The sequence below is a fragment of the Scyliorhinus torazame genome, chromosome 2, assembly GCF_047496885.1.
Source record: "Scyliorhinus torazame isolate Kashiwa2021f chromosome 2, sScyTor2.1, whole genome shotgun sequence".
NCBI lineage: Eukaryota > Metazoa > Chordata > Chondrichthyes > Carcharhiniformes > Scyliorhinidae > Scyliorhinus > Scyliorhinus torazame.
This window is the reverse complement of record NC_092708.1, coordinates 351,950,166-351,964,763: the sequence shown is the minus strand read 5'-3', so window position 1 is coordinate 351,964,763 and position 14,598 is coordinate 351,950,166. Positions and strand designations below refer to the sequence as shown.

At 42.3% G+C, this 14,598-nt stretch overlaps 1 protein-coding gene across 3 annotated transcripts in view; it reads right to left on the bottom strand.

Moving 5' to 3' along the window:
• Positions 1 to 409: 409 nt before the first annotated feature.
• LOC140403461 (kelch-like protein 28) overlaps positions 410 to 14,598 on the bottom strand; it is a 36,491-nt gene continuing 22,302 nt past the window's right edge. For 2 of the 3 annotated variants that reach the window (XM_072491366.1, XM_072491363.1), the window contains 2 exons: positions 9,566 to 9,774; positions 410 to 2,756 (listed from right to left, as the gene is read on the bottom strand). In XM_072491366.1, the coding sequence (XP_072347467.1) occupies positions 2,593 to 2,756; positions 9,566 to 9,774 (373 nt within the window). In that variant the 3' untranslated portion in view covers positions 410 to 2,592. The remainder of the gene's footprint in view (positions 2,757 to 9,565; positions 9,775 to 14,598) is intronic. The other variant, XM_072491375.1, reaches the window with a different exon arrangement.

The window sequence follows — 14,598 nt, the reverse complement described above, 5'->3', positions numbered from 1 at the left end:
TATTAAATGACAATTGGATCTACACTTTTATTATCGTGTAAAACCTATCCTCTGCACATCCTTTATACCAAACAGAAAATTGTGTTTTTGTATTTTTTTTTGTTTAATTCTTGCTAGTTTGGGCCAGTTATATTTGAAATTGTAACTATTTTCTCAAATCTCATCACAAAGTAATTATTGCTATAACATCAGCTACTGTCATCAAAAGTAACTTGTGCCACTAAACCAGCAGGATGTGTAAGTTGCCAAGCCTCTGGGACTATTCTTGTTTTGCTCGTTTATTTACTATAGCTTCAGTGTGCATTACATTATGCTGTCATTTGTGGAACAAAATACACATTAACTTGTTCTACTTGAATCTGGAAGTATGGAAGGAGATAGAGGGATGCAATTTTATATCTAGACAAGGAACAGCACAAGTGTAAATTTTATTGAACACACTTAACTGACAGATGCTATATTTACAGAGCACAATGGCAATTCCATTCTTTCATTTACATAAGTATAAATTACACCTAATAGAAAAGCCATATAAAAATGTTATTGCACCATTTTATTCAAAATACCAAACATTTGTAGCCTTCACTCGCAAGGTCTAGAAACTTCCAGAGGGTTTAGATAGAAACTAACTATAATAGCATGATGATTCAGCGTGATCTGAAACACTGATATGTGTACACAGACATGTTCATGCGGCCTCAAAACCATTGACTTTTCCGATCAGGAATGAAATATACAACTTACTATGTGTACAAACATTGTGCTGGCACTTTGCTGATCTTTGAAAAACATACCAACAAGCTGTAATCAAACTTCTTCCAAAATTATGTAAATTATTTTTTGCACAGTAAGGATAGAGGAAAAGCTGCAGTATTTTACAAAGATAGTATTTATAATGTTTTCAAACAGTGCAGTTTGTTTTCACAAGGTTTGGCTATCAATAAAAAAAAACACTAGATTGGGTTAAAATAATCAATTTGGTTGTTTCAAATCCTTGCGTAGAACCTGTCAACTACAAATGTGCATCCTCCGCTGGAACATATTTCAACCCTCGTTTAATATCTTTAACTTTTCTTGCATTAAGTACTTTCTAAACAGCCAAAAACAAAAAATTGTTTCCATGCAAGTTACTGCAGCATTGAGATGAGACTGAAAAGTGACACATTGAGGTTGTAGGTACAAAAGGTAAACTTGGCAGTCAACATAAAAGTTTGGCAACAATAGTTAGTTAACAAAGATGTCCATACACACATTGGCAGTGGGGGAAATCATATATAAAGAAAACCAGATGATAACAATGAAAAGTTGAACTATTAGTCCACCTTTACAATGTTAATCAATTCAATTGGAGTTTAAAAATCAGTAAGGTTAGGGTTCAAAAAGTAATCAAAACCCTTATCGAACTACACCTTCACTCTAGCTTTGATTGCTCAGAGGCACATACAAGTCCTACTCACAAAACCATTGGAGTAAAAAATATTCAAAATAAGTCATGAGCAAACATATTACAAAATAAACATATGCAACATGTGTCCTGAATCCTAGGATAGCACCAGTTACTAAATCTAATTATTCTCCCTCAACAGCAGCTGTAGAATATTACAAAGGATCACATCAACAAACCCAACGCCTGCTCATTGGAACTGAATAAAATGGCAAGTTACAAATACTGAAATTTCAGTACTGACCAAAATAAATCATTGAAGCCATATTCAAAGTCCCATATTCAAAGTCCATTAATTAATTATCTAAAATCAGAAACTGTGTTCCCATGCTATGTCCTGCAAATAAAAGTAATGTAACCATTATGAATTCAGAACTTCATAAACCCATTAGCAAACTATGAAAAGTAACACTCAGCATAACCCAATTAAGATCCCTTTTTAGATATGCATTTCCGTTTAGTCCCTTTGAATAACAGATGAAATATTAAATATTAACAGGTGATCTTATTATGGTTCAGTTGGAAGATTGTCAAAGGAACAATCATACAAATGTTTGTAGCATGTTTCACATTACTATCAACGTATCATTCCAACCCTACCAATTACATAAATCACATTGCACAATACAAGCAAGCACACAATGGGAAGTTGTACTGAATTAAAAAATGGGAGTTACAGATATGCAGCCCTTAAGTACAAATTTTATTACTGTGAAGCACGGATGTTAAATAGAACATGATAAATGCAATGAACATACATTGCACAAAACAGACATGGACTCTTCAAGTTGCATACATACAATGGGTTGATTATTGGTTTTGAATGTGATCCTTTATGATTAAAATGAGGAAGGATGGAGGTAACAGCTTGTTAAAATGGAGGGGAATGTTTATTAAGTGGAAAAGCCAGAGCTCTGGTTAGCCCTCGCTGTTTCAGGCATTAGTTTTCTTCCCCGCAAATGTATAATCATACAATATAACCATTTTGATCAAAAACATGAAAACCTTTTGCACAGTAAAAACCAACAGTAGCAGCCAAGTTTCTCAGTAAAACCCAACAGATTGAGGAGCTGCAAAGTCTCAGTAGTTGGTCATCTTGTCATGCAGGGTTTATTACCACAGTATGTCCTTTTTAATCAAGTCAACAGTCAAAATGCGGTTAGCCCAAAGTTGCATCGACATGACAACATGCCAGCAAAGTCTGACCAGGTATCTAAGGTTGGGTCATACCTCTGCACCATATTCAGGTACGATGAACCTGAGTGACCTCCCACTACATAGAGGTAGTTGTCTACAATGGCTGCACCAACTCCTGCCATAGAGATGGAAAAAAATACATCCGATTAAAACAAACTCTATAAAACAGATGGAACAATAAGCACAAATTATAAATTAAAATATATAAGGAAATTACAGAGTTGCAAAAAAAAAAAAAAAAAATCAGTAATAAGGGACTTCAATTTTCTTTAAAAATATATATATTTATTCAAATTTTTCAACAAATTTTTAACAAACACCCCACCCCCCCAACAAGAAGAAAGAAACAGGAACACAACAATCAGAAATTATACATTGGATTTCCCCCATATACAATATAACATTTAAAAATAGGGAAAAACCCCCACCAAACGCCACCCCAAAAGAACCCCCCCCCCCCCCTTGGGCTGCTGCTGACCGCCTTCTAACGCTCCGCGAGATAGTCTAGGAACGGTTGCCACCGCCTGAGGAACCCTTGCACAGACCCTCGCAAGGCAAACTTTATCCTCTCCAGTTTGATGAACCCTGCCATGTCATTGATCCAAGCTTCCACACTAGGGGGCTTCGCATCTTTCCATAAAGCAAAATCCTCCGCCGGGCTACCAGGGACGCAAAGGCCAGGATACCGACCTCTTTCGCCTCCTGCACTCCTGGCTCATCCGATACCCCAAATACTGCTAATCCCCAGCTCGGCTTGACCCGGGCGTTCACCACCTTGGACATAGTCCTCGCAAAACCCCTCCAAAACCCATCCAGCGCCGGGCACGACCAGAACATATGGACATGGTTTGCCGGGCTCCCCGAGCACCTCCCACATTTGTCCTCCACCCCAAAGAACCTACTCAATCTCGCCCCAGTCATATGCGCTCTGTGAGTAACTTTGAACGGTATTAGGCTGAGCCTGGCGCAAGAGGAGGAAGAATTAACCCTACTCAGGGCATCAGCTCACAGACCCTCATCTATCTCCTCCCAAGCTCCTCCTCCCACTTGCCCTTTAACCCCTCCACCGAAGCCTCCTCCTCTTCCTTCAGCTCCTGGTACATCGCCGAAACCTTGCCTTCTCCAACCCATACACCCAAAATCACCCTGTCCTGAATCCCACGTGCCGGAAGCAGCGGGAATTCCCTCACCTGCCACCTCACAAACGCCCTCACTTGCATGTACCTGAAAACGTTTCCCGGGGGTAGCCCAAACTTCTCCTCCAGCGCCCCTAGGCTTGCAAACGTCCCATCGATGAACAGGTCCCCCATTCTTCTAACCCCTGCCCGATGCCAGCTCCGAAACCCCCCATCCATCCTTCCCGGGACGAACCAATGATTCTCCCAAATTGGGGACCAAACCGAGGCTCCCACATCGCCCCGGTGTCGCCTCCACTGCCCCCACATCTTCAGCGTCACCGCCACCACCGGACTCGTTGTGTACCTTGTCGGCGAGAGCGGCAGCGGTGCTGTCACCAGCGCCCTCAGGCTCGTGCCCACACAGGACGCCATCTCTAGCCTCTTCCACGCCGCCCCCTCTCCCTCCATTACCCACTTACGGATCATCGCCACATTGGTTGCCCAATAATAGCCACACAAATACGGCAGCGCCAGCACCCCCCTGTCCCTGCTACGCTCTAGAAACACTCTTCACCCGCGGGGTCTTATTCGCCCACACAAATCCCATGCTCCTGCTTACCCGTTTGAAAAAGGCCTTGGGGATCAGAATGAGAAGGCACTGGAACACAAAGAGAAACCTCGGGAGGACTGTCATTTTGACCGACCGCACCCTACCCGCTAGTGAGAGTGGCAGCATATCCTATCTTTTAAAATCCTCCTCCATCTGCTCCACCAACCGCGACAAATTGAGCTTGTGCAGGGCCCCTCAACTCCTAGCTACTTGGATCCCTAGGTACCGAAAGCTCCTTTCCGCCCTCTTCAGCAGTAGCTCGTCTATCCCCCTTCCCTGGTCCCCTTAATGCACCACAAAGAGCTCACCCTTCCCGACGTTGAGTTTTATACCCCGAAAAGTCCCCAAACTCCCTAAGGATCTGCATGACCTCCGCCATCCCCTCCACTGGATCCGCAACATACAACAACAGGTCATCGGCCTACAACGACACCCGGTGTTTCTCTTGCCCCCGGACCAATCCCCTCCATTTCCTGGACTCCCCGAATGCCATGACCAGCGGCTCAATTGCCAGTGCAAACAATAAGGGGCACCCTTGCCTCGTCCCCCAGTACAGCCGAAAGTACCTCGACCTCGTAGCCACACTCGCCACCGGGGCTCTATATAGCAGCCTGACCCAACTGATGAACCCCTCCCCGAACCCAAACCGAGAGCATCATAATCACATTGAGGAGCCTCCGCACATTTGTATTTAGCTGCCTACCCTTCACAAATCCCGTCTGGTCCTCATGAATCACCCACGGGACACAGTCCTCAATTCTCGTAGCCAGCACCTTCACCCGCAACTTAGCGTCAACATTGAGGAGCGAGATCGGTCTATACGACCCACGTTGCAATGGATCCTTGTCCCGCTTCAACATCAAAGAATTCAGCGCCCTGGACATTGTCGGGGGCAAAGTCCCCCCCTGCCTCGCCTTATTAAAAGTCCTCACTAGCAACGGGCCCAGCAGGTCCACGTATTTCCTGTAAAATTCAACCGGGAACCCATCCGGCCCCGGGGCCTTACCCGCCTGCATGCTCCCCAATCCTTTAACCAGCTCCTCCAGCCCAATCGGCACCCCCAAACCAGCCACCTCCTTCACCTCCACCCTCCGGAACCTCAGCTGATCTAGGAATCGTCGCAGCCCCTCCTCCCCGCTGGGGGCTCAGACCTATACAGATCCCCATAGAAGTCCCTAAATACCTCGTTTATTCTCACCGCACTCCGCACCGTATTCCCCCCTCTATCCTTAACTCCACCAATCTCCCTCGTTGCCTCCCTCTTACGAAGCTGATGTGCCAGCATCCGACTCGCCTTCTCCCCATACTCATACGCCGCCCCCTGCGCTTTCCTCCACTGTGCCTCTGCTTTCCCAGTGGTCATCAGGTCGAATTCCGTCTGGAGGTTCCGTCGCTCCCTCAGTAGCCCCTCCACGGGGGCCTCTGCATACCTCCTGTCCACCCTTAAAATCTCCCCCACCAACCTCTCCCTTCTCCGTGGGCCCTAATGGAAAATAGCTCTCCCCTGACCACCGCCTTCAACGCCTCCCAGACTACCCCCACCTGCACCTCCCCATTGTCGTTGGCCTCCAATTATCTTTCAATACACCCCCGCACCCGCCCGCACACCCCCTCATCCGGCAACAGTCCCACATTAAGGTGCCACAGCGGGCGCTGGTCCCTCTCCTCCCCGAACTCCAGCTCCACCCAATGCGGGGCGTGGTCCGAGATGGCTATGGCCGAATATTCCGTTCCCTCTACTTTCGGGATTAGCGCCCTACTCAAAATGAAAGAAATCTATCCGGGAGTAGGCTCTATGGACGTGGGAAAAGAAGGAAAATTCCCTGGCCAGCGGCCTGGCAAACCTCCATGGATCCACTCCCCCCATCTGGTCCATAAACCCGAGCACCTTAGCCGCAGCCGGCCTCTTACCCGTCCTGGACCTAGAACGGTCCAGTGCTGGGTCCAGCACCGCATTGAAGTCCCCCCCCCCATTATCAAGCTACCTACCTCCAGATCCGGAATCCGACCGAGCATGCGTTTCATAAATCCGGCATCATCCCAATTCGGGGCATATACGTTCACCAGTACCACCCGCACCCCCTGCAACCTACCACTCACCATCACGTATCGACCTCCATTATCCACTACAATATTCAGTGCCTCGAACGACACCCGCTTCCCCACCAGTACTGTTCTGCGCATCCAGCCCTGAATGAAAGACCTGCCCTACCCATCCCTTTCTCAGCCTAACCTGATCTGCCACCTTCAGATGTGTCTCCTGGAGCATAACCACGTCTGCCTTTAAGTCCCTTTAACACCCGGGCCCTCTTAAACGCCCCCCCCCCCCCCAGTTCAGGCCCCTCACATTCCAAGTTATCAGCCGGATCGGGGGGATGGGACTTCAATTTTCTTAATAGAGACTGGCAATATTAATAGTAAAGGGAAGCATTTCTGAATTGTGTTGAGAAGAATTTTCTCGTCAGTAAGTTTCTGGTCCAATGAGGAGGCATTGCTGGATTTGATTCTGGAGAATGAGGTCGATTAAGCAGATCAGGTATCAGTTGGAAGAACATTTAAGAAACAGGAACAGTGATTGTAGTATCATATGGCTTAGGTTAGTCTTGGATAAGGACAAGCAACAATCTAGAGAAATACTGCCTTATGGAAGAGTCTAAAACCAGAAGGCATCTCAGAGTAAGGGGTTGCCCATTTAAGACAGAGACGAGGAGTAATTTCTTCTCTCAGAGGGTAGTGAATCTGTGGAAATCTTTACCACAGAGAGCTGTAGAGGCTGGGTTGTTAAATATGTTCAATGCTGAGATAGATAGATTTTTGGTCAGTAAGAGAATAAAGGGTTATGGGGATAAGCCTCGAAAGCGGAGTTTAGGATTATCACATCAAATCAGCCACAATCTCATTCAATGACAAAGCAGACTCAATGGGTCGAATGGCCTACCTCTGCTCCTATGTCTTATCGAAAAGGACAAGAAACAATCTGGAGAAAAACTGGAGAAGGACCAATTTCAGTGGGGTGAAAATAAATCAGTCCAAAGTGAATCTGAATCAAGGATTGGTAGGCAAAACTATAATAGAACATAGGCTGCCAGGAAATGGTTTGGGTACTTTCAAAATACAATTCCAGAGGAAGAAATGCAGGATAAGCAAAGCCAGAGCTCCCTGAGTGACAAAAGAGATAAGAGTGAGACGAAGCAGGAAAAGTTGTGTAGGATAGATTTCAGGTTGATAATACTAATGGAGGCCAAATATAAAAGTTCAGAAAGGACGTAGCAGAAGCAGAGTGTATGAGAAGTGACTAGTAGCTTAAACGAAAGGGAATCCAAAAGTATTTTAATAGAAAAAGTAAAGGGTAGTGAAAAGGAGGTTGGGGTAGGGCCCAAAAAGACATAGGCCTAGAGGCAGAGCACTGTCTGAAATACTAACTGATTTATTTAATTTATCTTTACCAAAGAAAAAGATGCTGTGAAAGGGAAGGTAGCAGAAATACTTGATGGGCTAACAATTAATATAGGAAATATTAGAAAAGTTGACTGTACTTAAAAACAGAGAAATCTCCAGGACCAGATGAAATGCTTCTGAATTAGGATGGAAATTGCAAAGGGTACTGGCCACAATCTTCCAATCCTCCTTGGATACAGAAGTATTACAATACTGGAGCATTGAGAACGTTATACTTTTGTTCAAAACAAATGGGGCAAGGATGAACCCAGCATCTGCAAGCCAATCAGTTTAACCTCGGTGATGGGAAAACGTTTAGAAACTATAATCTGGGGCAAATATAAGTCACTTGGACAAGTTGGATTAATTAAGGAAAGGGAGTATGGATTAGTTAACTTGTTTGAGGGTTTTTTTTAAGTAACAGGCATGATTGATGAAGGTAATGTGGTTCGGTGTTTGATAAAAGTGGTACATAAGGATAACAGGGAAATTTAGCAACATGGATACAAGTTGGATGAGTGACAGGAAACAGGAAATGGTCAACAGCTGTTTTTTGGGGTTGAGGAGGTATGCAGTATGGTTTCCCCAAGATCAAAGCAAAACACTGCAGATGCTGGAAATCTGAAATGAAAACAAAATGCTGGAAAAACCCAGCATCCGTGGAGAGAAAAACAGAGTTAATGTTCTGAGTCCACAGGACTTTTCTTCAGATGACACCAGACCTGCTGAATTTTTCCAGCATTTTCTGTTTTTATTTCTGGGTTCCCCAAGAGTTGGTACAAGACCACTGATTTTCCTGATATATTAAAGACCTAGTCTTTAAAATTGGGTGTGCATAGAACAATTTCAAACTTTGCAGATGACACAAACTTGAAGTATTGTGAACTGTGGAGGATAGTGATAAACTTCAAGAGGACATAGCCTGGTGAAATGGGCAAACATGTGACAGATGACATTTAATGCAGAGACGTGTGAAGTGTTACACTTGTAGGAAGAATGAGGAGACACAATATAAAATAAAGAGTACAATTCTAAAGGGAATACAGAGAACCTGGGGCATATGTATACAAATCGTTGAAGGTGGCTAGGCAGATTGAATAAGTGGTTAAAAAGGCATACAAGATCCTGGACTTTAAAATAGAGGCAGAGAGCAGAGAGAGTACAAAAGCAAATAAATTATGAACTACTTTTATAAAACACTTTTAGGCTCAACTGGCATACAGTGTTGAATTCTGGGCACCTCACTTCAGGAAGTATATGAAGGTAATGGAGAGGGTGCAGAAAAGATTGAGAATGATTCCAGGGACGAAAGATGACAGTTGCGTGGTTTTATTAGCAAAGAATGTTAAGAGGAAATTTGATAGAAATGTTCAAAATCATAAAGGATCTAGACATACAGATAGGAAGACCCTGTTCCAAAACAGAGAACATGGATTTAAGCTGATTGATAAAAGAAGCAGCAGAGTGGTTCGGATCTGGAGTGTACAATCCGAGAGCATGGTGGAGGCTAATTCAATTGTGGTTCTCAAAAGGGAATTGGATAAGCTGCAGAAGAGAAATAATTTGCAAGGTTACAGTGAAAGGGAACCAGAAGGGTTTCTTGCGCTGAGCCCATTCTATAATTCTTTCAGAACTGTAATAATTTAAGCAATCCACTTTGTTAAAAAAGATAATTAAGAAAAACGGCAGACACCAATTGTTTTCCACAAATTGCTACATCTCAGGACACTATCTGGGACTACGTAAATACTCATTTACCTGTTCTAGGATCACTCATCGGCCTGCATAAGGTCCACTGATTTTGATGGGGTTCATACCTCTCAACACTCTGCAAGTGTGACACACCATTGTGTCCACCAACGACAAAGATGAATCCAAGCATTGAACCAACACCAAAATTAATTCTTTTATCAGCCATTGAAGCCACCATCTCCCAGGAATCTTTGCTTGGATCATAACGCTCCACACTAATTTTACAAATAGAAGTAAAACATACAAGTAGGTTAAATTCCACTTGCTCCAGAAATGATGAGAATAATACACAAGAAACTCAAATAACAAGTACATGTAGCTCTCCAAAGACTAGTTTGAAAAATTTAATAACCACCACCAATTTTAAAGGCTTTAAAGAAAACAATGGAGAGTGGGAAACAAAATGGCACATTCAATGTAAAACATTTGACTCCCCTGCCAATTTTCACTTATTCTTGCTCTCCTGAAGGTAGTAACTCCTGCTGGAATAGTTTCATAGGTGCCAATGGCTCTCACACGGTAATTACATATTTGAGCCCTATTAGCAATTGGTTTTTAAAAGAATTTAGAGTACGCAATTCATTTTTTCCAATTAAGGGGAAATTTAGTGTGGCCAATCCACCTATCCCCGTATATTGGTATTGAGGGGAGGGTACCCTGTTTCTCCAACACAAAATTAGTGTTTGTACCGTTTGGCCTTGTATCGAATCTGGAACCTTGGTGCCGTGAGGCTGTTAGCAATTGTTGATAGCTTATTTGACTCAAGAGGATGTGATTAGTTAGAAATCAAGAGACCCTGATCAGCTCCCCCAAAATTCAATATGTTACAATTCAAGGTTACATGTCAGGTCATGAAGTAAAAGGTCCTCAATATGTTTTATGAAATACGATGATCAGGTAGTTATATTGACAATTCGTACACCATTAGCTTCGATGATTCCTTTTGTCATGTGAGAGTACCTTAAGAAATGGGTGTTTATAAATGGGTATGTATATAAATATCTGTAGCGAGAGTACCTTTAAGAAATGGGTGTTTATTACTGCAGTGATGTCAGAGAGTGGGTGGAGCTGGGGTCTGTCAGCGTTTTACTTTCGCTTTAGGCTTTTTGCTGCAGGGTGGGTTTGGTTTCATTTTAGTTTTGGAGAAGCTGCAATCATAGCAGAATGTGTGTGAATCTCTTCAAGCTTATGTCCATTTGCTGATTTCAACATGGTAGCTGTTCTCAGTAGTGAAGTTAAAACTGAGGTGCTTCTGTTAAAGGTTTTGTTTTAAGTCTTATGCATGTTAAAAGGAAAGCTCAAGAATTACTTAGTGTTGTATTCTTTGGGGGTTGTATTTGAATTGATGGTTGCCAAGATGTTCACTGTACGTTTTAAAGAGGTTAACTTGAGTTCATAGAATAAACACTGTTTTGCTTTAAAAAATACTTTTCCATTTCTGCTGTACCATACCCGTAGAGTGGGCCGTGTGCTCCCCATACCACAATCTACTAAAAGTTGTGGGTCAGGTGAACTCCATGATATACTTTGGGGTTCTCTAAACCCTGGCCCATAACAAATTGGGGACTCGAGGGGGATAAAAGTCTATCTATTGGATTGGCTTTGTGAACTTAAAGACAGTGAGGGGTGAGCATATTGTGGTTGCTTTTCAGGTGTGATATTTTAGATTAAGTAGGGAGTGTGTTGTGGACAATGGCTCTTTCAGAGGCTCTGAAGTTTTTAGGGGTGGAGATGGTCACACGCAGTACCTTACGGACAGAGACTAAAAGCAGACCGTTAGATTTGGCAAACATATTGCAGTTAACATTACGTGACAAACTGCGAAAAGAGGTAATGATGGCGGTGGCTAAGCATTTAAAGTTGCCTGAGATACAGTTTGACTCATTGGAAATGGCAAAATTTTAGTTACAAATTAAACAAATGGAACATGAGAAAGAATTAAAGCAGCTTGAATACAAAAGAGAGGAAAAAGAAAGAGAGATAGGAAAAAGAAAAGGAGAGAGAAGAAAGGAGAAAAGAAAGAATAGCCCCAGCAGAATAAAAAGGAGAAAAGGAGATACAGAACAGGGAAAAAGATAAAGAGAGAGAGTTTGAACTTCAGAAAATGGCCATGAAACATGACAGTCAGTTAAAATTGGCAGACGTAAAGAGAAACAAAAAGTTGGATGATAGTAATGAGAATAGTGAGAAAGAGCGTCAAAGTCGAAGGCTTGGTGGGAATCTATTTAAATATGTCCAAGCATTGCCAAGGTTTGAAGAGAAGGAGGTAGAAGCCTTTTTCATTTCATTTGAGAAGGTAGCTAAACAAATGAAATGGCCACAGGACATGTGGGTATTACTGATTCAAACAAAGCTGGTAGGTAGAGTTAGTGAAGTGTTTGCATCACTACTGGAGGAGGCATCTGGGACGTATGAGGAGGTGAAAAAATCTATCTTCGGTGCATATGAACCTGTGCCTGAAGCTTACAGGCAAAGGTTTAGAAATGTAAGGAAAGAATTTGATCAAACACACAAGGAGTTTGAAAGGCTCAAACAGAGTAATTTTGATAGGTGGATAAAGGCTTTGAAAATAGACCAAACGTATGAAGCACTCAGAGAAATTATGCTTTTGGAGGAGTTTAAAAATTCAATTCCTGATGTAGTGAGAACTCGTGTGGAAGAGCAGAGGGTTAAAACTGCAAGATTAGCAGCAGAAATGGCAGATGATTATGAATTAGTTCATAAAACAAAGCTTGGTTTCCGACATCAATTACAGCCTGTGAGGGATAGAAACTGGGGACATGAGAAATACTCAAGAGGTAAAGGTGATCTAATGGGAGATAATAAGGAGATAGTACCTCAGATTAAAAAAGAAATCCAGGAGGGTGGAAGAGACATGAAAAGTTTCAATTGTTTTCACTGTAATAAACTAGGCCATGTAAAGTCACAGTGTTGGTGGTTGAAGAAAAGCACTGGGAAGGCTAATGTGGTAAAACAGGATAAGACTGTGGGGTTTGTTAAAGTGGAAAAGGGAAGCCCAAGTGAAGCGAAGGACTTGCAAAAGATTGTACAGCCTGATCAAGGGGTGATTGATAACAATGTGCCAGATCTCTTGAAAGAATTTACTTGTGTGGGTAAAGTTTATTCACGTGTATCAGGAAGAGTAGGTAAAAAAGTCACAATTTTAAGAGATACAGGGGCGAGTCAATCTTTAATGGTAAGAGATGAGGAATTATGTAGTTTGGGCAGAATGTTGTCAGAAAAGGTGGTGATATGTGGAATTCAGGGTGAGAGGAGTAGCGTTCCATTATATACGGTAAGGTTGGAGAAAGTCCAGTGAAGAGTGGTAAAGTGGTAGTAGGAGTAATAGATAAACTAACTTGTCCAGGAATACAGTTTATCTTGGGTAATGATATAGCTGGATCGCAGGTGGGAGTGATGCCTACTGTGGTTGATAAGCCAGTGGAAAATCAGACAACTGAAGTGTTGAAGGATGAATATCCTGGGATTTTTCCGGATTGTGTAGTAACAAGGTCGCAAAGTCACAGGTTAAGGCAAGAGGATAAATCAGAGAGTGAAGATGAAATTGAAGTGCAATTATCAGAAACGATTTTTGATCAGATGGTTGAAAAAGAACAGGAAAAGGTGGAGGATGAGGCGGATATTTTTAATTCAGGAAAATTGGCGGAGTTACAACAGAAAGATATAGAAATAAAACAGATGTATCAGAAAGCATATACGGAAGAGGAATCGGAGTGTATACCAGTGTGTTATTACCGTAAAAGTGATGTCTTGATGAGGAAATGGAGACCTGTACATATGCAGGCGGATGAAAAGTGGGCAGAAGCTCATCAAGTAGTATTGCCGGTAGGGTATAGAAAGGAGGTGTTGGGAGTTGCACATGAGGTACCAGCGGGAGGTCATTTGGGAATAAGGAAAACTCAAGCTAAAATACAAAAACATTTTTATTGGCCTGGACTACATAAAGATGTAGTTCAATTTTGTCAATCATGTCACACATGTCAAGTGATAGGGAAACCTCAAGCAGTGATAAAACCAGTGCCTTAATACCCATTCCAGCATTTGAGGAACCTTTTACACGGGACCTAATTGATTGCGTAGGACCGCTTCCTAAAACAAAAAGTGGGAATCAATATCTTTTGACTCTAATGGATGTGTATACTAGGTTTCCAGAGGCCATTCCAGTACATAATATTACAGCTAAAAAGATTGTGGAGGAATTACTTAAATTCTTTACTAGATATGGATTACACACAGAAATACAATCGGATCAAGGATCAAATTTTACCTCAAGGTTATTCAAAGAAGTTATGGATAGCTTAGGAATGAAACAATTTAAATCAACTGTGTATCATCCAGAATCGCAGGGAGCGTTAGAAAGGTGGCATCAGACATTAAAGACAATGTTGAGGGCTTATTGTCAAGATTATCCAGAGGATTGGGATAAAGGAATTCCATTCGTACTGTTTGCAATTAGGGATGCACCTAATGAGTCAACCAAATTTAGTCCGTTTGAACTAATTTTTGGTCATGAGGTAAGAGGACCACTTAAATGGATTAAGGAAAAATTGGTGAGTGAGAAATCAGAACTTACATTATTGGATTACATATCAAATTTTAGGGAATGATTAAATGGAGCAGGTGAATTGGCTAGACAACATTTAAAAGTTGCACAAAATGTGATGAAACGGGTAGCGGACAAGAAATCCAAAGTTCGTAATTTTGACAGTGGAGATAAAGTTTTAGTATTGTTACCAGTGGTAGGTCAACCTTTAAAAGCTAGATTTTGTGGACCTTATCAGGTTGAAAGGAAATTAAGTGAGGTGAATGTGGTAAAAACACCAGATAGAAGGAAGACTCACCGAGTGTGTCATGTGAATAAGCTTAAAAGGTACTTTGAAAGGGAAGGAGAGAAAAAGGAGGTTTTAACGATTCTAACTCATAGTGACAAACCAAATCCAGGTGACTGTGAATTTGACATACCTCAAATTAAATTTGAAAACGAGGATGTTCTTAAAAATTGGGATAAATTGTTGAGT